This window comes from Oryx dammah, unplaced genomic scaffold, assembly GCF_014754425.2.
Source record: "Oryx dammah isolate SB20612 unplaced genomic scaffold, SCBI_Odam_1.1 HiC_scaffold_1, whole genome shotgun sequence".
NCBI classification, from domain to species: Eukaryota; Metazoa; Chordata; class Mammalia; order Artiodactyla; family Bovidae; genus Oryx; species Oryx dammah.
In genome coordinates, this window is record NW_024070185.1 from 74,225,853 (window position 1) to 74,251,384 (window position 25,532).

General features: G+C 45.8%; 2 protein-coding genes across 7 annotated transcripts in view; one reads left to right on the forward strand and one right to left on the reverse strand.

Annotated features, from left to right (window-relative positions):
• Positions 1 to 19,205, forward strand: part of LOC120866348 (ubiquitin-associated protein 1) — a 65,940-nt gene extending 46,735 nt beyond the window's left edge. For 3 of the 5 annotated variants that reach the window (XM_040244027.1, XM_040244034.1, XM_040244043.1), the window contains exons 3-7: positions 2,367 to 2,491; positions 8,686 to 9,609; positions 16,534 to 16,716; positions 17,421 to 17,522; positions 18,061 to 19,205. In XM_040244027.1, the coding sequence (XP_040099961.1) occupies positions 2,367 to 2,491; positions 8,686 to 9,609; positions 16,534 to 16,716; positions 17,421 to 17,522; positions 18,061 to 18,201 (1,475 nt within the window). In that variant the 3' untranslated portion in view covers positions 18,202 to 19,205. The remainder of the gene's footprint in view (positions 1 to 2,366; positions 2,492 to 8,685; positions 9,610 to 16,533; positions 16,717 to 17,420; positions 17,523 to 18,060) is intronic. The other 2 variants (XM_040244052.1, XM_040244060.1) reach the window with 1 other exon arrangement.
• Positions 19,063 to 25,532, reverse strand: part of LOC120866340 (kinesin-like protein KIF24) — a 65,033-nt gene continuing 58,563 nt past the window's right edge. For both annotated transcript variants that reach the window (XM_040244015.1, XM_040244007.1), the window contains exons 12-14: positions 23,192 to 25,417; positions 21,876 to 21,969; positions 19,063 to 21,128 (exon numbers count right to left, since the gene is read on the reverse strand). In XM_040244015.1, the coding sequence (XP_040099949.1) occupies positions 20,988 to 21,128; positions 21,876 to 21,969; positions 23,192 to 25,417 (2,461 nt within the window). In that variant the 3' untranslated portion in view covers positions 19,063 to 20,987. The remainder of the gene's footprint in view (positions 21,129 to 21,875; positions 21,970 to 23,191; positions 25,418 to 25,532) is intronic.

Genomic DNA, 25,532 nt, shown 5'->3' on the forward strand with positions numbered 1-25,532 from the left:
CCAGCTTTGTTTCCAGTTAATCAGGGCGCTAGCTGAAGGTAGACTCTAACTTTCAGTAACTTTTGAGCACCTGTTTTCATGGAAAACAGGTAAAACTTCTCTACAAATGAAAAGAGCCTTGCTTTTGATCTCTATACTGTAAAGCATTTTAAGTGACAGAAGGTTTTAGTGTTGTAACCAGGGTTTTGTTGGCAAGCTATGATGGTACCTGATACTTGTGTTTTTTTTTTTTTTTTCTTTTTTTGGTACCTCTGGTAAATTTTTGTGACTTTCTGCAGAACCTTATAAATGTGCTTACATCTTGCATGAATATCTGTTAAAACCTTTTTATCACTAGCTTTGTCATTTTAGGTAAATCATTTTGAGTTTTAATAAATACTAAGAAGTATAAGACCATGTGGTCTTTACTCTCATGAGATCTGCTCAATTTGATCAAAGTGTTGATCAAAGTCTTTGGTGGGGGGCAGGCAGGGGGTATAAGGAAACACACTTAATAATACAGAGTGGTAAGACCTGTTCTGAGATTGAGAAGGAAGTTTTTCTTAAGCTCATTCTTAAAGAACAAGACATAGTTAATCAAGTAAATCAGGGTGGGTATGTGACAGGCATTGGCACCTGAGAAAACACTTACACAAATATGACCAATATGAAAACTTTCCGAGAATGTTAACAATTATGGTTGTGCCTCAGAAAAATTATTAAATTGAACACAGTTGTGGATTTAATTTACTATCTGAGTTAGAGACAGTTAAGATGTTTTAATTCTAGCCAAAGGTTATGTGGGAAAGAGGTGGAACCTCTCCCCCAAGGGTAGGAACAGGAGCCTTCTTTCTGTTGGAGGTTTCAGGTGTATCAGAGCAGTGTCTACTACTCTTGGGAAATGGGAATGATGACAAGATTACAAATATATCCTGACCTTGATAAGTCTTGAAATCTACGGAGTTTTTATTAAGAGAAGCCTCTTCATGGAAGATGTATAATTGTCTTATTCTGTCCATGAGAATACTCAAGAAGATATATGTGTGTGAGACCCAGAAACAAGCCTTATTCTACCAGCTGCTAATATTAAAAAAGCAAAATTTATTTTATCAACTGTATTTCATTGTCCCTGATACTTCTGCCAGCATGTTAGCCCCAAACTTGTTCCAGAAAAGAAAAGATGGTCTGATTTGGAGTGTATACCTCGTAAGCTTCATAGACAGGAACGACCTCATTTGGTCTGACCCTATCAGTAGATTATAAGGTCCCGTCTTTCTGTGTTACTCAACTGTGATGGACAGAGAGCATTTAGGGAGTTAGAAGCAGTTCAGTTGCATATGGTTTGTGTCTCCTGATAATCCTAGTCTGATTCCTCTGGTCTTGTCTGGGTTTCCTTCCACATCTCCAAAATATCACTTTAAAATTTTTTTTAGAGTAGTTCTTTGTATTAATTAAAAAATGATCCTTACTGGAGTAGAGAAATTCTAACCAAAGAGGTTCTTTTGTGGAGATTCTATCAAGATTCTGTCATCAGTTCAGCAGTATTTAATAAGTGCCTTATATGTGCTGGGCAGTACTGTAGGTTTTGAGACTACATCAGTAAATAAAACTTAAATACTTGCAAGTTACTTGTATTCCATTGGGCAAGACAGACAATAAATACAATTAAAATGAAAATTACATAATATGTTAGAAGGTAATAAGTGCTATGGAGAAACATAGATAGTAATGTGAGATTACTATGGTTAGGGTGTGGGAGTAATTTTTAAAAGGGTGGTCAGTGTAAGCCTCACTTAGAAAGTGACATTTGAGCAAAGACTTGAAGGAGGTGAAGGAGTAAGCCATGTGACTGAGGGAAGAGCATTCCAGATAGAGGGAGCAGCCAGTGCAGATTCTTTGAGGTAATTTTGACCACGTCATGGTTGAGGAATAGAGAATCACTGTGACCTAGTGCAGTAAGCCAGGAGTTGAGGGCAAGAGAGGAAATGGGCGTTGGGGGAGGCCTTTTAGGTTGCTATGAGTACTTTGGCCTTTGTGCCAAGTATTCAAGTGTGCTAAGTCGCTTTAATCCTGTCCTGCTCTTTGCGACCCTATGGACTGTAGCCCATCAGGCTCCTCTGTCCATGACGATTCTCCAGGCAAGAAAATGAGTAGGTTGCCATGCCCTCCTCCAGGGGATCTTCCCAACCAAAGTAAAATCAGGTAGCCTCAAGTGAGAGTTCTTCCTTAGAGATATAGGGTCAGGAAAAGGTAAGCAGTCAGAGAAGGAACTCTGTAGCTTCTAGTCTTAGGATAGCATAAATTAATGTTGTATCCTAGACATAAGATTATACAAAAACAAATAATAAGTTCTTTGCTGATATTTTCTACTTTATTTTTGATTGTAGGGACTTTCAGTTACCTTGATGATGTCCCATTTAAGATAGGAGACAAATTCAAAACACCAGCTAAAGTTGGTCTTCCTATTGGCTTCTCCTTGCCTGATTGTTTGCAGGTTGTCAGAGAAGTACAGGTAAGTGGTAATTTTTAGTTAAAGTTTAGTACATTTACAATTTTAAGGAGTAAGAATTTGATGTATAGTACAATAGAAAAAAAAATCTTCTATCTCTTGTTGATGTTTCTGATAGCTCCTGTTACTGCTTGGCTCACATTGTCTCTGTCACGCACAGACATGCACATGTGCACAGGGGGGCCCGCCCCCCGCCCCAGCACCTTGTATATGTTTCTATATCTTTTACAGATCTTGTATAATCTGTTAGGTTGTATGTTCCTGGGGTTCTGTACCTTGTGCAAAACAAATTCCTGTTGCTCATCTGATTTGCTTCTTCTCCTCTTTCCTTCTGTAAATGTGCTCATTACCTTCTTGGTTACTCAAGTTACATAATATGTTCTCTCTGCTGTGTCTTCCCTTTGCCATTCAGTTTATTCCTTACCTTAGTTTTCACCTGGGCTATTTCCGTAGTCTCTTCAATGGGCTCCTCTGCTTACAGAGAAGCTTACAGAATTTTCCTTCTATTTTTCATACTGCTTCTAGAATAATATTCCTGAATATAAAAACTTACAATGATTCACCAACCCTTACTGAATCAAGTCTAGACATAAGATAATGGTCGAGTACCTTAGCTTATCATCTCCTCCATATTCCCTCCAAACCAGGATACTAGTGGCTTGTTGAATGTACTACATGTACTATTTGTCTGTATCATGCTTTTCTCATGAGTGGTTATATCCACTTGAAATAGTCTCCTCTTTCTCACCATACTGAAAGTGGTCTGCCTGTTAAAAATCTATTTATTCTTCTCGACTGTGCTTAAATGCCATTCCCTCAATAGCTTCTTTTTCAGTCCTTGGATCTTTAAAGCTCAGTTATATATAAATGTATAAGATTATATCTTGAAAGCAGCAAATGCCCCCATGCTATGTGACTTCCTACACTTACTGAATGCCTGCTTTTGAGGGACACTCTGCTGTGGCTGAGGATAGAGACAAATGCCTTACACTGTCCTCAAGGAGCTTATAGTTTAGAGAAGAAGTTACATGGAAAAACAGAAGGGTGCACTACTCACCCAAATACTTATTTCTGTGACTTTAGATTTTTAAAATACAACCTCTTGGCAAAGACGGGGAATTTACTAAAGCATTACTATGTTACTCTAAAGTGTATTCTTTGGGAGAAAAAAAAGATTTGGGAATTCCCTGGCAATCCAGTGGTTAGGATTATTCTGTGCTTTCACTGCTGAGCACCTAGGTTCGATCCCTGGTTGGGGAACTAAGATCCTACAAGTGGCATGGCACAGCCAAAAAATAATAATAAAAACTTTAATTTTTTTCTGGTCTTTGTAGGGAATAATCATAGTGGGAGAACTTATTACATTTTTAAATAATAGCTTTATTGATAAATAATTCACATACCCACAAAATTTTCCCTTTTAAGGTATGCAAATAACTGGAGTCTTTTTATTATTATATTTGGAGTTGTGTAACCATTACCACCATCTAATTCCAGAACATGTTTATCACCCCGAGAAGAAATCCAGGGTACATTAGTAGTCACTCCCTATTTTCCCCTCCCATCAAACCCTGGCAACCACTAAATCTACTTTCTGTTTTCATGAATTTGTCTATTCTGGAATATCATATAAATGGAATAATAGAATATTTAGTCTTTTATATATGACTATATAAATACATATGTGATAGGTTTATTTTATATAACATGATGTTTTCAAGTTTTACATTGATTTTTATAGCTGAATAATTCCATTGTGTTGATATACCACAGTTTGTTTATCCATTTATCAGGTGATAGATTTTTTTTTTTGGTCGTACTGAGTGGCATGTGGGATCTTAGTTCCCTGACCAGGCATTGAACCTGTGTCCCCTGCAGTGGAAGCTAGGAGTCTTAACCATTGGACCTCCAGGGAAGTCCACCATTGATAGACATTTTTGACGGTTTCCAGTTTTTTGGCTTTTAGGAACAATAGTGCTGTGACTATTTGTATACAGGTTTTTGTACAGACGTATGCTTTCAGTTTTCTTGGGTATGTACATTGGAGTGGAATTGTTGGATTATATATTAACTGTTTTACCTTTTGAGGAATTGCCAGACTGGAGTGGCCATACCAGTTTATAATCTTGCCTACACTGCATGAAGTTTCCAGTTTCTGCATATCCTTGCCAACTTTTGTTATCATCTGTCTTTTTGGTTATATACATCCTTATGGGTGTATGGTGGTTTCATAGTTTTTTTTTTTTTTTTCCTTTTTGGCCTCACGGTGTGGCATGTGGGCCTAGTTTCCTGACCAGGGATCAAACCTGCATCCCCGGCAGTGAAAGCAGTGCGTCTTAACCACTGGACTGCTAGGGGAGTCCCTCTTCATGGTGGTTTTGATGTACATTTCCCTAGTTTCAGGTAATGTTGAATATCTTACATGTTTTTGTATACTGAATTGATCCTCCTTTTGTATGGAGAATTTATTGAGCCAGGAGAGATGGCAATTTCCCATAGAAGTTTTTACCTTGTTCTGTTTGCCTGGTAGCTTTTTTATTGGCAACAACAAATACTGAGTAAATAGTACCCTGTGTGCAGGACATTATTAGCAATATGATTTAAATCACACCTGCATTTTATTTCAGTAGTTCTCATATTCACTGCCTCATTGAATCATTCAGAAAATTTGTTTAGAATCCCACATTTGTTGCTGTTGTAGGCTTTGCGGGGAATTTTCTATTTGAGCTGTGTGAAGCCCTAATGAGTGCCTGGTTCTTTGCCTGCCATACTCCCAGTGCCCACTAATGACAAAAGAGGAGATCAAGGCTCCAAGCTCCATTCCTGTGTGGGCTAGCTGCAGTGTTTTTGTTCTGGAACTGCAGCTAGCTCCCTTAAACTTCGGCTGCTTCGGTCTCCGGGAGGCAGTTAGGCTGTGGTGTTGGTGCTGCTCTCTCTCCATCCAGAAAGGAATCAGACCTAGAGCCCTAAACAGGTAGCTTGAAGCTTTGTGTAACTTTTTCATATTTGCCCTTGGGTTTCAGATTAAAAGTCCTCAAAGCGAGTCAGTAAATCATACAGAGACCTTGCACCCAGGCCCAGAAAGTTTTCATTGAAAATGAAACAGTAGTGGCGGCCACAGTAGTGGAGGGTGGCCCTTAGTGTCACAGCTTAGAGCAGACTCTGGTTCACTGATTAATGGGCTGGAATTGCCAAGTAATAGCTGTGTAATCTTACAAGATTGTTATAAGGATTAAGTAAAATAATGCATTTATAATGCTTACTCTTGATTCCTAGTACTCCATAAATATTAGATGCTGTTATATATTATTGCACACTCAAAAATCACATTTTTTCACCATAGTAATTCTCCTAATTTTTTCTGTTTCTTGTTTGTTTTTTTTACTATGTTCCAAGTATTCTACATTACTTTGGTAACTTTAAAAAAAACTTGAGGTTTTATTACAGAGGGAAGAAATTTCCAGTTGCTTTCGGGAGTAAAACTTCAGAGACCTGTGTTTACAGGCAGTGGGAAGTTGGTCACGCCTGTTTTTGGTGGGGGAAACCAGTTCCAAAATTGGATTTCCTCCCTAGTTAGAAGCAGCAACCTTTGGCCAGTGTTTTCTCACTGTTCCGTTAGAGAGAGAAAGGAAGCCCTGTGATACCCCAAGTGTTTTTCTAAGGCCCAGTAACTGACTTAGGAGTGTGTGAATGAACTTCTGGATCTGTGCATTTCCAGGCTTCTGTTGTGTTGTTTGCAGCTGGAAGGTTTAGGGATGAAACCTACTTTCTTCTACAGTGTTTTTTCTACTCTGAGACTCTTGTCATGGTAGGCCTCTTTCCTCTCTCTTTCCCCTCTTTACTCTTACTGTGTCTCCAGACACACTGTTTAGCTTTGATGCCTTAGGGTGAACACCAGAGGTTTTTACTCCTGTTCTAGCTGAATTTTGTTTAATATAATAGGTAATTTTTTCCAAGTATACAAATGAAATTTTTATAAATTGATCTATACTTGATACTTGAAGCTGCAAGTGGAAACAGTGACGATTTTATTTTCTTGGGCTCTAGAATCACTGCGGACAGTGACTGCAGCCATGAAATTAAAACACACTCCTTAGAAGAAAAGCTATGACCTACCTAGACTGCATATGAAAAAGCAGAGACATCACTTTGCTGACAAAGGTCTATATATAGTCAAAGCTATGGTTTTTCTAAGTCAGGTATGGATGTGAGAGTTGGACCATAAAGAAGGCTGAGTGCTGAAGAATTGATGCTTTTGAATTGTAGCACTGAAACTTTTGAGAGTACCCTGGACAGCAGGGAGATCAAACCAATCAATCCTAAGGGAAATCCACCCTGAATATTCATTGGAAGAACTGATGGCTGAAGCTGAAGCGCCAATACTTTGGCCACCTGCGGCAAAGAGCCGACTCTTTGGAAAAGACCCTCGTGCTGGGAGAGAAAGATTGAAGGCAGGAGGAGAAGAGGGTGACAAAGGAGGAGATGGTTTGATGGTGTCACTGACTCAACAAACATGAATTTGACCAAATTCTGTGAAGGACAGGGAAACCTGGTGTACTGTAATCCATGGGGTTGCAAAGAGTCAGACATGACTTAGTGACTGAACAGTGCTTAAAGCTATTAAGGAACCTTGAAGGGAATTTCTGTGCAGTTTATACTGTAAAATCTTTTTGTCAAAAATTGAGGTAACATTGATTTATAACTTTGTGGAAGTTTCATGTATACAGCATTATGTTTTGACTTGGGTATACCCTGCAGCACCCTTACCACCAGAATTTAGTTTCCATCTCTCACTACACTGTTGACCTTCTTTACTCAATTTTTGTCCCTTGGCTCATAACTAATCTGTTTTCTCTCTGTGTTCTTGTTTTGTTTTGTATGCTTGTGTGCGTGTACATGTGGAATCATGCAGTATTTATCTTTCACCTTCTGACTTCTTTCAGTTAGTATAATGCCATCAAGGTCTGTCCATGTTGTTGCAGGTGACAAGATTTCATCTTTCTTTTTTTAATTTCAAATTGTGTACATATGTACATACATAAACACACACCCCTCCCTCACATCTTCTTTTCCATACTGTTTTCCACAGTGGCTGTGCCAGTTTACACTCCCACCAACAATATGTATGAAGGTTCCCTTTTCTCCATATTCTCTCCAACACTTGTTATTTCTTGCCTTTTTGATAATAGACATTTTAGTGGGCGTGAGGTGATACCTTATTGTGGTTTTGATTTGCATTTCCCTAATAATTAGTGGTGATGTACATCTTTTCATGTGCCTCTGACCATCTGTATGGCTTCTTTGGAAGATTCTCCTCAGATCATCTGGCCATATTTTTTATGAGGTGGTTTGTTTTTGTTGAGTTTGCACTGTAAAAATCTCAATTTGAATATGTCTAGATTTCTTAATAAGCACTTTTCCTACAGTTAGAGTACAATCTGTTCATTGTAATTTGGTAGTGGTTTAGAGCATAGAATATATTGTCAGACTGCCTGGGTTCAGATCCAGGCTCTACCATTTAGCAGCGTCATGAACTTGAGCATAGCCATTGTAACGTTGAGGAGATCTAGAGAGCTAATACATAAAAAGTGTTTAGAATCAGGCATGGCACCTTGTAAGTGCTTCTTAAATACTAGGGCCTCTTGTTATATTGAGCATAGAGGACATTGTGTTAGACAATAGAGATCTTAAGAGTGTCTAAAGCCCAGTTGCTGCCCACAAGAGGCTTGTGATAGTGTTGCAGAAATGTTTTAGAGAAAGATTTCATGTGGTCACATGTGCTCAGCATCAAGTGGTAGAGACAGATACTATGTAAGAGTTCAGAGGAAGGAATGGGCCATCGGGAAAGCCTCATAGAGGAGGTGGTTGAGTTCTGCCTGAGCCACCAGTGAAGAATTCTAGGAAGGGAAATGGCCTGAGGGGAGAGAAGCACAGGAAGCTGCAAGGTACATATGACCTGGGTATATGATTAGAGATGGTGGGAGTTCTTTCTCATTAATTTCTATATGTAACCAGGGCGCAAAGTCTGATGAAATCTTACAAGCTTAGGAAGTCTTAGTTTTCCTGAGGCGGGATCCTCCCATACATCTTCAATGCTGTCTTGTCCAGTTCCTTTGTCTCAGGGTGAGAAAGAAGTGAATTCGGTGGGGGAGTGATGGCCACCTGGGTTCACATCTTTCTGTGATATATCTTTGCAGTATGACTTCTCCTTGGAAAAGAAAACCATTGAATGGGCTGAAGATCTTAAGAAGATCCAAGAAGCCCAGTGGGAAGCAGAGCGCAAGGCTGAGGAAGCAGAAGCTAAAGTGAATTCTAAGAGTGGCCCAGAGGGCGACAGCAAGATGAGCTTTTCCAAGACGCACAGTGCAGCCACCATGCCGCCTCCTATGAACCCCATCCTCGCCAGCTTACAGCACAACAGCATCCTCACCCCGACTCGAGTCAGCAGCAGTGCCCCGAAACAGAAAGTTCTCAGCCCGCCCCACACAAAGGCAGACTTCAATCCTGCTGACTTTGAGTGTGAAGAAGACCCGTTTGATAATCTGGAATTAAAAACTATTGATGAGAAGGAAGAGCTGAGAAACATTCTGGTGGGAACCAGTGGACCCATTATGGCCCAGTTATTGGACAGTAACTTGCCTCGAGGCAGCTCTGGGTCTGTGCTACAGGAGGAGGAGGTCCTGGCCTCCCTGGAGCGGGCCACCCTAGATTTCAAGCCTCTTCACAAACCCAATGGCTTTGTAACCTTACCACAGCTGGGCAACTGTGAAAAGATGTCGCTGTCCTCCAAAGTGTCCCTCCCCCCAATTCCTGCAGTGAGCAATATCAAGTCCTTGTCCTTCCCCAAACTTGACTCTGATGACAGCAGTCAGAAGACACCCAAGATGGCAAGCACTTTCCATAGCACATCCTGCCTCCGCAGTGGCACCTTATGGAATTTCCTAAAGCCTTCCACCCAAAGCAGTGCCAGTGAGCTCAACGGGCATCCTACCCTTGGGCTTTCAGCTTTGAACTTGGACAGTGGCACAGAGGTGCCAACCCTGACCCCTCCCCAGACACCTTCCCTGTCTGTCTTGTCTGTGTGCACAGAAGAATCAGCACCTCCAAATACACGTCCCACGGTAAGCCTTTTAAATTGCCCTGTATTAAAACTCCACAGATTTCTAAATCCTACCTAGATCCTACCTAGCAGTTGCCACCCTCACATTCTTTTCAAGATTTAGGGAAGGATGGGGCATGACCAAATTGACTTTGATTACATTAAGTACATATAGTTCTGGTTATTCTTCTGAGGACAGGGATTATTAGCTTTGCAGCTAACCTGGTAATGATTTTTTCCTCCCTATATCTTTTTAATCTTTTCCTTCAAAAAGATAATGTGTAGCATGTGAGTGATGTTTTCCTGCCTAATCAGTTTGTTGTTTTCCATGCTGCCGTGTCTTGTGTTTGCACTTTTTAAAGGTTTGCTCTCTTTGTGCCTTTTTACTTTTTCCTATTAACTTTTTTTTTTTTTTAACACTTACTTGGTACTCCTTATTTTATCTTCTCTCTACTTCCCTCTCCTCTCTCCTCCCATCTCATTCTGCCCTGAAGTTGGCTCCTGTGTGTTTGACTGATTTGGGGTTATGTTTCTTTTAACTAGGTGGTACTTTAGTAACTGGGGAAGTTTGAGCCAAAGGTTGAAATTTGCCATTTTTAAACCTGTGGATTTTAATACTGCAGTTACTTTTTTTCCTCTTTTTTGGCTTACTACTAAGAATTATGCAGTTTTCTCCAAAGGGAAGGAGAGGGGAAGATTGGAACAGATTTAGTATTGGAGGGTGGATTGACAGAAAAATTGTACTTGGGTCATCTTGAGTTTGGCCACCTGATGTGAAGAACTGACTCATTGGAAAAGACATTGGTACTGGGAAAAATGGAAGGCAGGAGGAGAAGGGAACAACAGAGGATGAGATGGTTGGATGGCATCACCGACTTGATGGACATGAGTTTGAGCAAGCTCTGGGAGTTGCCGATGGACAGGGAGGCCTGTCGTGCTACAGTTCATGGGGTCGCAAAGAGTTGGACATGACTCAGCAACTGAGCTGAACTGTATCATCTTGAAGGAAATCTGATTTGGTCACACAGAGAAGTTGCATATACAGGGAGGTTACTTTATGTGGTTGTTTCAGCAGCACAGAACAATACGTTATTGTATTATAGAATAGAAATCATAGAAGTCCAAGAACCTTTTGTTATACCAGTTCAGATTTTTAAATAACAGCATATCAAGGCGGTATTTAGAGTCAGAAAGGAGCCTGATTGTATTGGTCGGATATCTCTGAGACCATAATCAGCCTGCTCTTAGCTGATAGAAAAGATGAGCTTTGGCCTGCCTTAGAAAGAGTGCAGGTTCCCAGCTGTAACGTTCTTGATAAATGATTGTTTCTGCGTGAGTGCTTCCATTGTCAGAGAGCTTACTGCTGTAAATGTCCATGGACCTTGGCCCAGAGAAACTCAATAGAGTGCATAAACATTTCTTGTTTTTGTTTAGTCGCTCAGTCATGTCTACCTCTTTGCGATCCCAAGGACTGGAGCTCACCAAGTCCGTGCGATTTCCCAGGCAAGAATCCTGGAGTGGATTGCTGTTTCCTTCTCCAGGGAATCTTCCCGACCCAGGGATGTCTTCTGCATTGGCAGGTGGATTCTTTACTGTTGAAGTCCCCAGTGAAGCCTGTAACATCTCTTAGCATGGGCCTTATCCTAACTCCCCCGGGTTTGTGGTTGGGCTCTGGTCAGCAGGATACTCCTCTCTGCTCCCTAATTCATTGTATGCTTTAGAGAAATTAAAACCACTCCAGAAGGTTAGGGATCTTCAGCCACCACCATCCCCCACCCTCACCCCCATCTAACTTAAGAGTGTTAAAGTGAGCCATTGAGAGACCAAAGCCAGTGAACTAATTGCAAAGGGTATTTCTCAAACCAGAACACTCATCATTCTTTGACACATTTGATTGTGCAGTTTCTTTTGGGCCCATCCATTTTAGGGTACGAGGGTCCCTGCTTCATTCTGGTCTGGGGATTTGCTGCCCTGTGGGGGCAACTTTAAACAGAGTTGGAGTTGTGGTGATCTTTAAGGAAGTCGAGGCCCTTACTCCTAGGGAGCAAAGCCTAGTTCCATCCTGGCTTTCTGTCTTGGTGAGTCTTTGAAGCTGCTAGTTGGAACCTTTCCTGTGATGGTCGTCAGTTGGGCCATATACATCCTTCACATGGGAACTCCCAGGGAACTTCCGGAATTTAGTTCTTGTCATCTATTTCAGGCCCAGTGTTTGGGTCTCAGTTTTCAGATTTTCATGTGTCATTGTTTGTATAAACTAATCTTAGCAGTTGAGAACTCCAGGGGTCATCTTGAGAGGAACAGTCTTGAGATGCACCCTTATTCTCTGTGCAGCAGAGAGCTGCCTGCTCTAGCCCTAATCAGTGTGTCTTCCCGCCATGGCTCAGCCCCACCAGAGGCCTTGCTCTGCTCACAGCTTAGGCTCATCTGCCATCGGGTTCTCTTTCTCCAGGTATGGCTGTATATTCTCCACTCTGTCAGAGTTACTTCAGTGAAACATTTGCCTTTTTCCTTGTATTTGAGTTCTCAATTTACTTATTGTGGCCAGGAAGGATATGAGAAGTGCCAGTTCACTCTTAAATTGTATTTCAAATGATTTCTGATAATATATATTCTCTTAGCTTTTTGGTGCTTAAATCTGTTGATCATTTCACATGTTGCCATCGTTTTAATACTGAGTCACTCTCCATCTCTAGATTTAAAAAAAGGAGAGGCTTCCCTTGTGGTCCAGTGGTTAGGAATCAGCACTTCCATTGCCGTGGCCCTGGGTTCCATTCCTGGACAGGACTAAGATCCCAAAAGTCACGTGGCACAGCCAAAAAAAGAAATAGGAAAAAAATAGGAAGCTTTGAAAAAGACACAAAGAACTGAATTAAAAATTTTAAAAATTTAAAAATGAATTTATTTTTATCAAAGTAATACAAGAATATTTTAATGAAACCAAGTAGCATTTAAAAGGCTTATATTGAAAGAGTAGTTTCCTGCCTCACCTCTCTCTGATTCCAGTTTTGCTTCCCATAGTCAGGCACTTTTAACTCTTCAAACTGTATACTGGGATTTATCTCTATTTCTAAATTGGATGTTTACATTGCATTTTCTAAATTTATTAATTTTAGACAGGTTTATACTTCCTGTTACAGTAAGTTGAGGATTTAGCCCTTATAGTAGCCTTTCTTCCACCTTCTTGTATTTTTCATCATATTTATATCACAAGTTTTGGTTCAATTAATGTTAGTTAATATTATGATTGGGATGGAATACTGTGGTGGTGATGAGGATTTTCTTGGTAGCTTTTATTTCTTATAGTTTAACTGCCCCATTAAAAATTGTGTAATTTCTTTATACCTGTTGCTAGTTTTGTCCAAATGCTCCAAGAGTGTCAAAGACCTAGTGATAATTTTCTCATTCAAATACATTCAATTTTGAATCCTTGAATATCCAAAAATGTCTAAATTTTATCCTCATGTATGAATAATAGTTTGGCTCAATTTAGATTTCTTAGTTGAAGATCATTTTCTTTAAAAAAATTTTAAGACATTACTCCCTTAAAAACAAACAAACTTTCAGGGACTTTCCTGGTGGTCCACTGGTTAAGAATTTGCCTGCCAACAGGGGGATGTGAGTTCAGTCCCTGGTCGGGAAGATCCACATGCCTTGGAGCAACTAAGCCCGTGTGCCAAAGCTGTGCTCTGGAGCCCAGGAGCCACCACTGCCGAAGCCTGCGCGCCTAGAGCCACGCTCCGCAACGCAGGAAGCCACCGCAGTGGAAGCCTGTGTACCCCAACTAGAGAGCAGCCCCAGCCTGATGCAGCTGGGGAAAAGTGCGCACACAACAGTGAAGACCCCACGCAGCCATACATAAATAAATAAATAAGAACTAAAAACAGAAAGCTCTCAAGTTGAAGTACAAGCACCTCTGATTTCTAGCAATACTGTGCCATTTGGAGTTCTTCCCCTGCACCCACAAGCTTTTGGGATCCTTTTTTTTTTTGCATTTCTGGAGATTTGATATTTACCAGTGTAAATTTCACTTATTGTGCTTGACCCTGGATCCTTTCAAGCAAAGGCTCAGCTCAGTCTTCAAAATCTGGTTGCTGTGGTTTGTTTTTGGTATTATACTTTTCTGTTTCCTCTGTTCTTCCTATTTATGCTGGATGTTGGACCTCCTTGATGTTTTTCTAATTTGCTATCTCTTTTCTATCTCTTTGACTTTATGTTTTACTATCTGAAACGTATCCTTGACTATTATACCATTTTAAAAAAATCTCATAATATTTTAAATAAAAGTTTTACTTTATTTTAAATTTCCAAGTGCTCTGTCTTTTCCGTCTTCTGGTTTGGTCTTATGTTTGTGGCTTTGGCTTTCTATTCACTTTTAAGAGTGAGTCACTAAAAGAAAAACAGTCAAAATGTGGGGAATATGTATGTTGGGGTGTGCCTGCTGATCGTTAAGATTGACTAGTTAGTTGGCTTTGATGTAAAAGTGAAAGTAACTCAGTTGTGTCCGATTCTTTGTGACTCCATGGACTGTAGCCCCACTTCCATGGCTCCTCGGTCCATGGAGTTCTCCAGGCAAGAATACTGGAGGGGGTTGCCATTCCCTCCTCCAGGGTATCTTCCCGATCCAGGGATTGAACGTGGGTCTCCTGCATTGCAGGCAGATTTTACCATCTGAGCCACCAGAGAAAGCTTTGAAGAAAGTCAAAGTGAGGTTGCTTAGTCGTGTCCGACTCTTTGTGACCCCATGGACTGTAGCCTACCAGCCTCCTCCATCCACGGGATTTTCCAGGCAAGAGTCCAGGGGATCTTCCTGACCCAAGGATCAAACCCGAGTCTTCCTCATTGCAGGCAGACGCTTTAGCGTCTGAGCCACCAGGGCTTTGAAGGGAGCTCTGTAAAACATCAACATATGAAGATCTTGGGGGCTATTAAAGTTTATCTAAGAATTCTGCTTGAAGGCTAAAGAAAGTGAGGATACTGAGATAGGCTTACTCAATCCTGTTTTGGTTCTTGCACCTCCCTCTGCCATATGCTATGCCTGGTATCCTCAGTCCTTTTTGTTACTGATTCCCATTTTCTAGATTAAACCTTCTATCTCCACAGAAGGTGGGTTGGGGAAGGTCTTCCTGAGGGTTTTCTGCTGATCACTGCCTTCGTACTTTGCCTTACCCCAACAGTACCTGGTGCTTCCAAATGCTGAAACCTTCTCAGGGGTCTCCCGCTGGACGTGACTCTCCCATCTCCCACTTGTAACTTCATTGCTTCTGCCAGTTATTCTGCCTCCGTTAGCATTCCACCTTCTAAAATTTCATTGAAATACATTGTCTTCTGTTATGCCCTCTTTTTCTAAGGTTAATACAGCTTTATTATCATTTCAGTGGATTTTGGAAGGTAGAATCAATGTATCAGGGCCCAGGCTGTCTAGCTGGCTCAGTGGTAAAGAATCCGCCCGCCAGTGCAGGAGACACAGGAGATGCAGGTTCAATCCCTGGATTGAGAAGATCCCTTAGAGAAGGAAATGGCAACCCATTCTGGAAAATTCTGAGGACAGAGAAGCCTGGCAGGCTACAGTCCTTCGGTCGCAGAAAGTCAATTATGACCGAGCCACTGAGCACACAGACACGCGTATCAGGGCCATGTAAGTTTCAAGCTCAGAGCCAGGCTTCAAGCATTCAGAACTGCACGCGACATTGTACCTAACGTCTGGGAGCTCCTTCTTGTGTGAGAAGTACTGTGCCAGCAATGTGAAGAAGATGCTGTTTGGCTATTGGTATTTCCAGGCCCAGGCAGAACCTGCCCCTAAAAAGAGAGAGTCTTGGGGCCTGCAAAGTGGCCAGACTGGTGTGCTCCAGTTCCCATGCCCTGTTGTGACTCTTGTAACCTGAAGACTGAGCCCCAGGACTGTACTGCCTGGAGTGTGCTCTGGTGAGAGGGTTCAGCAGACACTGCAGGCTTTGAAGCTTCTTGGCTTCCCCCAGCTGACTTGGAGGAGAGTATCTGGTTATAGCTATAGAATTTTGAACATGCTTCTAGGATAAGCAGGCTTTTTTCCTCCTCTCTTCCTTTCCCCCAACCCCCCAAAAAAGGAGAGGGTTAAATAAAATTTTCTTGGATGATTTTTCCTGGTTCTTGGGAGATGAGCCAAGTTGTCAGAGAGCTTTTCCCATGGTGGTTCTGTCCTTCAGCCTGGGAGTGAGCTGCCTTTTTGCCTTGGGGCTGGCTGATTATTATCAGAAGTGGTGGTCGGGTTTAAGTCTGGGAATCTGTCCAGTCAGGCTGGGGGCCGGTGGTAGGAGCAGGCCGCCTGTGGCCAGTGCAGTAGAGGCTGGGCCCTAGGGACCTTGTTCCAGTCCTTGAGGGTACAGCCTGGAGGGGCTGTAGTCTTCAGCCTTGCTTTTGTAGCAGAGCATGGGAGCCCTGAGCTGGCCATCTACCAGCCCAGTGATAGACGTGACGACGGACACTGGGATGTGATGGACACGGTTACTGGGACAGTCAATTCCAGAGTGAGGGGATTTGAGATTAATGATCCCTCTAGTAGTCAGATACAGCAGTTTAGGAAAGGGATAATGGAGCCCTGGAGAAAAGTCGTAGCAGCCAGCAGGGTGCTACCAAAGGCGGTTTTCAGAACTTCTTTCTCCACTACAAACCCAGGGGATTTGGGCAGGGAAGGGCACGTGCTTTCATGGTGCGTCCTCACTCTGCAAGGTGGGATGAGGTCAGGTGTCTTTCCAACTTTTCTGTCCCTCAGCTGGAGCTCCCCTGCCCCTCTCTGTTCTTCCTCAGGATGTCTGGCCAGAAATCTGGCCCTTTCTTGCACACAGGTTACTTGACTGGAGGCTTGATTAGGTCAGGATTGATAACCCCCTGGATTGGGCCACCTCAGTGACTTGTCTTCCGGGGCCTGGGTCTGTCTGCTTGCCTTAATCCTTTCTCTCCCCCCCACTAGGTCACACCTCCTAATCTCTCAGTGTCACAAGTGCCCAACACTCCCAGCTGTCCCCAGGCTTACTCTGAACTGCAGGCGCTGTCCCCCAGCGAGCGGCACTGTGTGGAGACAGTGGTCAGCATGGGCTACTCATACGAGTGTGTCTTGAGAGCCATGAAGAAGAAAGGAGAGAATATTGAGCAGGTGAGTGCTTGGTCAGCCATAGGGCCGGGGCAGGGGAGAGGCCCCTGATCTTGGGAGCTGGAAGTGTCCTGCTTCTGTCCTGGAGTCCCTCAGACTCACAGCACCATTATCTTTTCCTGTGATTAGGGAGGGCGGGCAGGATTCAGGGGGGCTTTGTTGGGAGTTTCCAGCAGTGCTTCTGTTTTGGGGGCTCTGGGACCTAGGCTGAGGGGCAGACTTGGGAGTACCGGCGTTGAGGACTACCCTACCCAGTTACCTGTCTTCTCCTCTGCTTCTCCCGAGGCAGTGGCAGAATAGGCTTGAGTATGGTCAGATGTCGTCTTCCACAAATGTCTATCCTGTCAGAAGCACCCAGGCAGTTCTAATACAGGGTACTGGAGCCCTAAGCTTTGGGGGCACTTTCTGACTTGGGTGGTTTCTTAGGAGAATATCCTGCCCAGGCTGTGGGGTTGACGTCAGTTGGGAGATGTGAGTCAGCTGTGACAGAAACTCCTTTGAAGACTGTGAATGCATATTTAGAAGGGTGTGTCTATCAGCAAATAGTCACTGGGGTCCTGCTGTGTTGGACACAGTTCAAGGTACAAAGTCAAGTCCTATCCAGGATGTAATAGTCAAGGTGGGGAGCAGATGTGTTGATTTGTGTAAGACTTTTGGGAAGCACAGAAAACAGTGGCAGTAGGTGCTAAACCCTTTCTGTTTTCTAGATTCTCGACTATCTCTTTGCACATGGACAGCTCTGTGAGAAGGGCTTTGACCCTCTTTTGGTGGAGGAGGCTCTGGAAATGCAGCAGTGTTCAGAGGAAAAGGTAGGCACCTCCATGCTTCATGGGAACCTTCTAGAAAGAAGGGACAAAGCAGTCTGTCTTGAGGGCACTCCTGTTCCACAGCCTTCATCCCTCCCACTGACTGTAGGCAGAACTAGTTGGAGCAAGAATCTCCTGTGTCCAGACAGGCATGTGGATGTTTGGCTCACATGGAAGTATCAGATTGAAGACCGTCAACGATCCCAGGGAAGGGATGGGAAAAAATGACTTGGGCAAAAGCTGTACTTTCGGGTGATGGGGGAGATGTCTAGTCATTTTGCCTAGGCTGGATGGGAGCATGGATGTCAATGATGGGACCTGAATGAAGGTCAGTAAGATTTGGGGCCTGGGTGTGGCCCCTGAGGGATGACTGGCTGTGGCATCAACCTGTCTTCCTCCACGGCCATCCTCTGCTTGCTCGGGGCCCTGAGAGGCTCCGGCAAGGATGCCCTCCCAAGCAGCCCCTTAGGCATGTGTTTTGCTACTCGGCTGTGCTATGTGGCCAGAACCCTTTCTTGAATCTGTATTCTCTTCTCTTTAGATGATGGAGTTTCTTCAGTTAATGAGCAAATTTAAGGAAATGGGCTTTGAACTGAAAGATATTAAGGAAGTTCTGCTATTACACAACAACGACCAGGACAATGCTCTGGAAGACCTCATGGCTCGGGCAGGAGCCAGCTGAGATGAGGCCCTGCCTAGGCCCTGCCACAGAACCACCCCTGCAGGAGGCCCTGAGGAGCCCACCTGTGGGGAAGGAGAAGGGGCACACTTCCAGGTTTTCTTTTGGGGGTGGAAGGTCAGGTGTGGAGACTGCTTGCCAAGTCTCTACAAGCCTAGGTCCTGCCTGAGCTGGGGAGAAAGTGGGTAAGATTTGGGCATGCACATGCCCCCAGAACTGTCCTGGCTCCTTCCATATTAAAAGTATTTGTATCCTGAGAAGTGTCCTTCCCGCCTTGGCCCTCCAGATCGACTTCTCTGGTCTTTTTGGGATCTGTATGGCTTCAGCTGAAACCTGGCCCAGCTGCCAAAAGGAGCTGGGGAGCAGGAGGTGGTGGGGCCAGACTCAGTGCTGCTTCGGGGCTGAATGTTCCCTCGTCCGCAAGAGTGGGTTGACCTCTAATCCAAGTTGAGTGCAATTGAAAGGTTCCTCCAGGGTTCTGTTTCTTTCCCTTTTTAACAACGTCACTTAGTGTGACACTGGTTCTGCAGTGTCTCTGAGGTGCAGAGAATGCCCTTTAACCCTTGGGGCCCTGAGTTTGCCTTTTATGCCAAGCAGTTACCACACTTCCCTGCCCCAGCCTGTTTCTTTTGGCCTGGTTTGGACTACAATCTTCTGCTACCCAGGATTTTAGAGCCCCCTACTCTAGGAAGCAGTTGTCAGTTTAAGGAATCATTTGTCCCTTCCCAGCACATCAAGTGGAGGAAAAGCAGGCCATGATTTAGTCCCCCAGCACTAACTCCACCTCAGTTCTCCCTGGAGAACAGCCTCTCCCTCCAGCCCCTGCTCTAGGACAACACAACGAATAACACCTAGTCATAGAAATCAGTCTCTTTGGTTGGTTTTGTATTATGTTGTACATCATTAAAGATCTAAATACAAAGGATATACAGTCTTGATGAATCTAAAGTAATTTGCTAACTATTTTGATTCTTCAGAGAGAACTACTAATAAAAATCTAAAAGGTATATCCTGTTGTGGTGATTTCTTTATTGCCAAGGAATGTTTCGCTGCAGGGTGGAGGTTAGTGAGTGGTAAGCAGATTTGCTGGGGGATGGAACAGAAGCTAACCATTTTCTGTCATTTCACTCCTTTCTTCCAACTCTTAGGCCTGTGCAACCCAGGTTTTTGGTTTGGAAAGGCAGGCCTAGACACAAGGGTCTGTTTAAACCTGACATAGCTTGGTTTCTGGGTTAAGGACATAGACATGTGCCTTCCTGCAAGACTGACTGTGGAAGTGAGACAGGCTGGGCCTTTGGGAGATGCACTCAGAAGTGAGGACTAAGTCCCTTGTCCTGTGAGCAGCATCAGGCATATTTATGTGTTCCACAGGTAGGACGGGGATTCAGACTGCTTCACTAGCTCTCAGTGGTGCTGTTGTATTCAGTGGTACTAGATTTATCCCTAGCTTCTTGTCCTTAGTTGTAATACTCTCTCCCCCACAGTCCTCCCTGTGCTCTTGGCTTGGATGGGTCTCTCATTTTTGTAGTGATGATGATGTGAGGATACAGAACCTTTGGGCTCGGAAGCAGTAAGCTGGAAAGAGGCCGCCCTCTGGTGGTCAGATGAGGCGTGGCCATTGTCTCAGAAAGCCAGTTGGCCCCTCTTCTGGCCTTTAAAATTAATTAAACCCTTCTTTTAAAATTTGTAGAAGTTATCCTTTAACTTCTACAAGAGACCAAAACTTCATATCAAAATGGGTGTCAGGGCCAAGGCTTTGACATGTGAATCTCAACTTGATCCAAGGTGGCCTTGGTAAGTGATGGACTACCTGGTATTTCTTAAGCTTCTTTCTGCTAAAAAGATACACAGCAAACAACTCACATGAAGGGGTGCATGTATGTGTGTAAAACTGCTTTAGAGTCTCACTGGCCAGAGCGCTTAATGCCAAGGCACTGAACACAGGCCACTGCAAGGGTGAGTAGATGGCCAGGGCGACCCTGGATAAAGGTAAGGCTAGGAGATGGACTTGCCTGAGATACTCCAGCCATTCAACTATTCTGTGGGGGAGTACGGTGGGTGAGGACTCACAGATAGGACTTAGGAATATGATGCAGGCAGATGGTCTCAGCAAAAGGCAGATTGGGAAAGAATGCAGTGATGCGAGCACCCTCTTCCGTCTAAATACTGGGTTGCAGAGAGGGAGGGGAAATGGAAGCAAAAGACCTGTCCCGCATCTGCTCCTGTTATAGACGTCAAGTTACGGTTTATTCATTTTACGTTTTCAAAAGCTAACCTCCCAAGGGCTGGTGGGGCAGATCTCACCCAACCCCCACCCCACTAGGCACCAGCGTTTTAGTTTTGACCAAGTCCTGGAGGAAGGCACAGAATCCAGCTGGTAAAACCTCTAGGCTCAGCATGTCCTGTCCCCTAGCTTGCGACCTCCAACCTGTAGGTTACCGCTGACCACCCCGCCCCCCCATCCTCAGACCCCCAAATTCAGAAACATCTATAGGGTTGTTAGACCCAACTGTGTTTCCACAAAGGGTCAGTAACACAAATCATCAACCCCAAAGAAAAGGGGAGACCTATTAGAAGTTGTTCAGGCTCATCTGTCCTTCCCTGCAGAAGCCCCTGTGCTTGGAATTGGACAGATGCTTGCTCTGAGAGAGGAGCTGGGACCCAGGCCATGAGTGGTGAGGGAGCGACCAGCTGGGAGGGACAAGGGAGTGGGTGCCGAGATGTGCAGGGGGACCTGGTGGAGGCCCCTCCAGCTCTTGAGAGCCCAGCCACCCCGTACCAATTCCAATCTAAGACACCGCTGTCCTCTCGGGGCCTGCAGCTGGCTTGTGGCAGGCCAGGTATAGCTGTAGCTGGCTCCTCAGACTCTGGATGCACTTGGACTTCAGAACCATGATTTCATCTAACTGAATCACAAAACCTTCAAAATCCTGAGAAAGGAAACAAAGGTCAAATGGAGCTTTTGCTGTTACTGGCCCTCTGTCATATCTGCTTTTCTAATCCCTTCTCTTGCAGGAGGATTTCAGAGCCCAGGCCCTTCCTCCAGTTGGAAAACCTGCAGGATAGTCACCATGGCATAGGGTGGGCCCCCTTCTCTACAGAGAAGTATTTAAAGGGCAAAAGGGTGTTTTTCTAGAAGTACCTCTGATCTGCATAAGGCAAGTCACTGTTACCATCACAGGGAGGGGCCTCCAACAAGCCACTAGGAAGGCAGAATGGCCCGGAGAGAGGCTGGAAACAGTGGCCTGGGAATGGGGAGTGTCACGCTATCTCCCACCTGTCCTTGCACCCCTCAAGCCAGCTCAGAGGAGTGGCAAGAGAAGGAACAAAGCCTCAGCAAAGCTACAGTGTGGCAGCAGACCCTTTCTGCACACACTGCAGGAAACAGGGATGACTATCAAACTAGGGGGACTTCCCTGGTGGCTCCGTGGTAAAGAACAGGCCTGCCAATTCAGGAGACGTGGGTTCAATCCCTGGGTCGGGGCGATCCCCTGGAGAAGGAAATGGCAACTTAACTCCAGTATTCTTACCTGGAGAATCTCATGGACAGAGAAGCCTGGTGGGCAACAGTCCATGGGGTTGCAGAAGAGTCAGACATGACTTAGTGACTAAACAACTTCAAACTAGCTGCAGGCTAAGTCCCAACAGCCCTGGAGGCTCAAGCCAAGACCACTTACAGTAGGAGCCAGCTGGCTCATCAGAGTCTCCTCCTTGAAGCCCAACTCAGCCATTTCATCCAGCTGTTCCTGGTGTGCTTGGATGACCACCTGCCTGGGAAGCAGAAGGGATGCTGTCAGCCTTGGGCCTCCCATCTCATGGGCAGCTTTCTGGAACCGAGCCTCATTTCTAGGCCAGGAGCTGCTGCTTCCCAAAGAGGTCGAGGCTTTGATGGGAACGAGCTCCCCACCATCTCCTGCCTCTTCACCCGTTCTTTTCAGGGCTTGTCAAGGGACTAGGGAGTAGCCATGAGGTACTGGGAAGAGACAGTGGCTTTGGGAGCTGCCCCCCAGGGCGTCCTGGGTTCACTGAGAGACAGGGCTGGATGCTGCTTCTCCTCCGCTGGAGCTGCTCACAGCTTCCTTGCGCAGAAGCTAAAGGCTGTGCCACTGCAGCCTGCACGTGGCACAAGGTAGAGCCTACCACCTAGCCTGTGGGCATTTCTCCTCTCTGAGGGGAGTTCAGGGACCAGAGCAAGGGAGTCTGGGCTAGAAGCTGGAGGATCTGCCTTCTGTCAGACCCCCTTATGGGTAGAGACCACACAATAGCATGATTGTCCCCTGGCTATAGGTGGGCTCCTGCCCTGGACATCCCTGCATGCCCTTCTCTTTGCCAAAGGCCCAGGCCGAGCCCCAGTGAGCAGACAGACAGCTGGCCCTGGGGGTCGAGCCAGAGTGGAGGGCTGCGGCCTCACAGAGAAGCATCTGTTGCCACCCTGCCGTCCTGCGCCTCTAGCCCTCGAGCCCCGCTCCTTTCACATCCTCCAAGGCAGTCTCATTCTGCTGCACCATCCAGCCTCCTCTGGGGAAAGCAGCACAGTCAGCAGCCCCTGTTTCCTACCTTTGCCATCCTAGAAGGTGCCTAGAATGCTGGGGCTCTGGGGGCACAGTCTGCTGCTGCTGTGTCCTGGGACAGCACTTCCAGGAATACATACCCACCAGAATGAAGAGGATTCTGGTCTCACCTCGGGTCTCAGGCTTGGTCACAGGATCAGATCCTCCCTTCTCTCCCTCACATCTAGCTTTCCCAGGCTGAGGGCCCACCCACCCTGGGGGCCCACCCACCCTGGGGGCCCACCCACCCTGGCAGGCCTGCTCCAATACATTTTACTCCTACTGCCCATGTCAAATGCATCTAGGCAGGCTCCCTTGAAAAGGTGGACAAACAGCTTGTCCCTGAGCCAACCATAACTATTCCCAGAACAGACAGAACAATAAGCTGGCGTGGGAGTAGGGATGCCAAAGGGCCCAAGTCTAGGTAGCAGAGTCCAACTTACTGTGCATGTCCCAGGGCAGGCTGCCGGAGTTTCCCGGTGCTCTTGGGAGAGCCTGGCCTTGCTAAGGACCTTGGGATTGGCCTATGTTTGAGCCATGTGATGTCCTCATTGTAGCAAGACAGAGTGACGGGGTCTGTGGAGAAACCCAGTTCCGGCCAACTGGGCCCAGTCAGCTGCTTTCTCTCCTGGGCCCTGGGCTGGTCAGCCACATCACTATTTCCTGCTCGGAGGATGAGTGTAGGCCCAGCGTGAGGTCCTCCAGGATGTAAGGTGAGGAAGGGGTTTCCCAGGAAACCCTGGGAGCTGTCCAGCTCTGTCTCAGCATTGGCATCACGGTGCCCCCGGGAGAAGAGTGCGGTCCCTCTGCTCTGGCAGGCCTCCCCCGGGTCAGCCTCCCCGTTGGGCAGCTCATCAGGTGGGTGCTGACGGATGGGTGATGGGGACAGAGCTGGAAGACTGCCCCCAGGCTTGTCGTCGGGGGGAGATGAGGAGAGCCACAGGTGCTCAGTTGCCGAAGATGTTGGCAGGACCGCCTCTGGATCACCTGATGACACTGCGCAGCCCAATGCTGGCCCCTCTGTGTCCACTGCCACGAGACCACGCGCACTTCCATCCTGGGCCGGCTGCTCCCAGGAAGGAGCGCCCCCATCATCCAGGCTCTCCAGGAGGGACATGGTGAGCGGAGCCATCAGTCCAGAAGCATACTCAGAGCACGTGCCTAATTCACCATTAGAGTCTTCTCCTTGGAAAGGGTTACTGTTTTTCCTTGGTCTGGTCTCCAGAATTGGGCTGTCTTCACTGACTTCTCTCAGGGGTGTGCTCACTGTATCTCTCTGGTCTGGGGATCCAGGAACTGCAATGTGGGATAGTGAGCAAGTGAAACCATCTTCCTCCAGGGATGGCAAGCTGCCCTCGGCCTGCCCAGGAACCTCACTTCTGAAGGCTTCCTGTCTGAGGTCAAAAGCAGGGCCACCACCTCCTTCCCGATCATATACAGAGTCCACCTGTGAGCAGTAAGGCTTCCCTGCCAGGTCTTCTCTGGGAGGAGGCCCTGAGGAGCCTGAGTCCTCCTCTCCGCTCCAGTCCAAGGGCACCTGACCTGGGCTGCGGCTGTGATCGAGTGCTATCCTTCTGTGGCCTGCGGGGTCCCTGGAGTACACCCAGCTTCTAGTTACACCCTCCTTGTCACCATCTGGGCTGAGAAACAGACTCTGCTGCCTTTCAGCCATCTGCTCCTCAGGACCTTGCTCCCTCTGATGAAGGAAGAATGAGCCTTCGCTGTTCTCCGGGCTCTTTCCCTGCTTTGTGGTCCTCTGACAGGAGACATGTGAAAAAGAATCTTCACTGAAGTCACTGTCATCAGGGTCCTCGGCTTGGGGAACTTGGGCTCTATCATGACTCTCAGCACGATGAGGGTGGAAGGGAGGAGGGATGTCACTCTGGAGCTGCCCCTCTGGGGGCCGGGACCGGCATAAAAACCTTTCGAGGGGTTGGTACTGTAACTTCTGCTGGAGGAGAGGTGGCTGCTGGAATTGCTGGTGGTAAAAGCGCAAATGCTCCTCCCTCGCCTCCTGCTGCTCAGGGATGTTGTTGGTCCAGGCTTCAGAGGCAGGCCAGCTCGGCGCGCCCTCCTTGCTGCCCTGACCGTACTCTGCTAAGTGCTGGGCGCTGCCAAAGGAGAGCTCGCCTCGAGACACAAGCTGCTTCTGCACAGGCTGCACAGTCTGCACTTTCTTGCACCGGGAGGGTGGCTTACCATGGGCCAGGTCCCCTCCTGGGCCTGGCGCCCTGCTTCCCCAGCCTAGGGCGGTTTTGTTGCCAATTGCGTTTTTCTCAGAGCATAATGCAGCTGATTCTTCTGCCCTTTTTATGGCTACATGTCCAGACAGCACGGTTCCTTTGCTAGAGATAGTCTGAATGACCCACTCTCGGGGAGGACTCCCTCGAGAGCTACCCTCTTTGCCAGGAACCTTAGGTACAGAAGCAAAAGGGATGTTGGCTGGGTGACTAGCCAGAGGATGGGCCTTCCCTCTCATGAAGCCAGATGGCACTGTGAGCAGCTGCTGAAGGCCCAGCTTGACTTTTTTGGGAGAACATTTGTCCCCTGGCAGGGCCACAGGAGAGCTCTGAATTCGTTTTGGAGAAGAGTTAGAAGAGTTTCCAGATGTTCGATTTCTACTGTTAGCTGGAGTACAACATTTAATGCCTTTCTTTAGTTCTTTGACCCTGTAAATGACCATTTTATGTTAATGTACATTCCTGAATTCCCTTCGTATAGCTTTCAGAGAAAACAAAAACCAAAGAAAAGTATTACAAGAACTGGGAATTATTTTTTCATCTG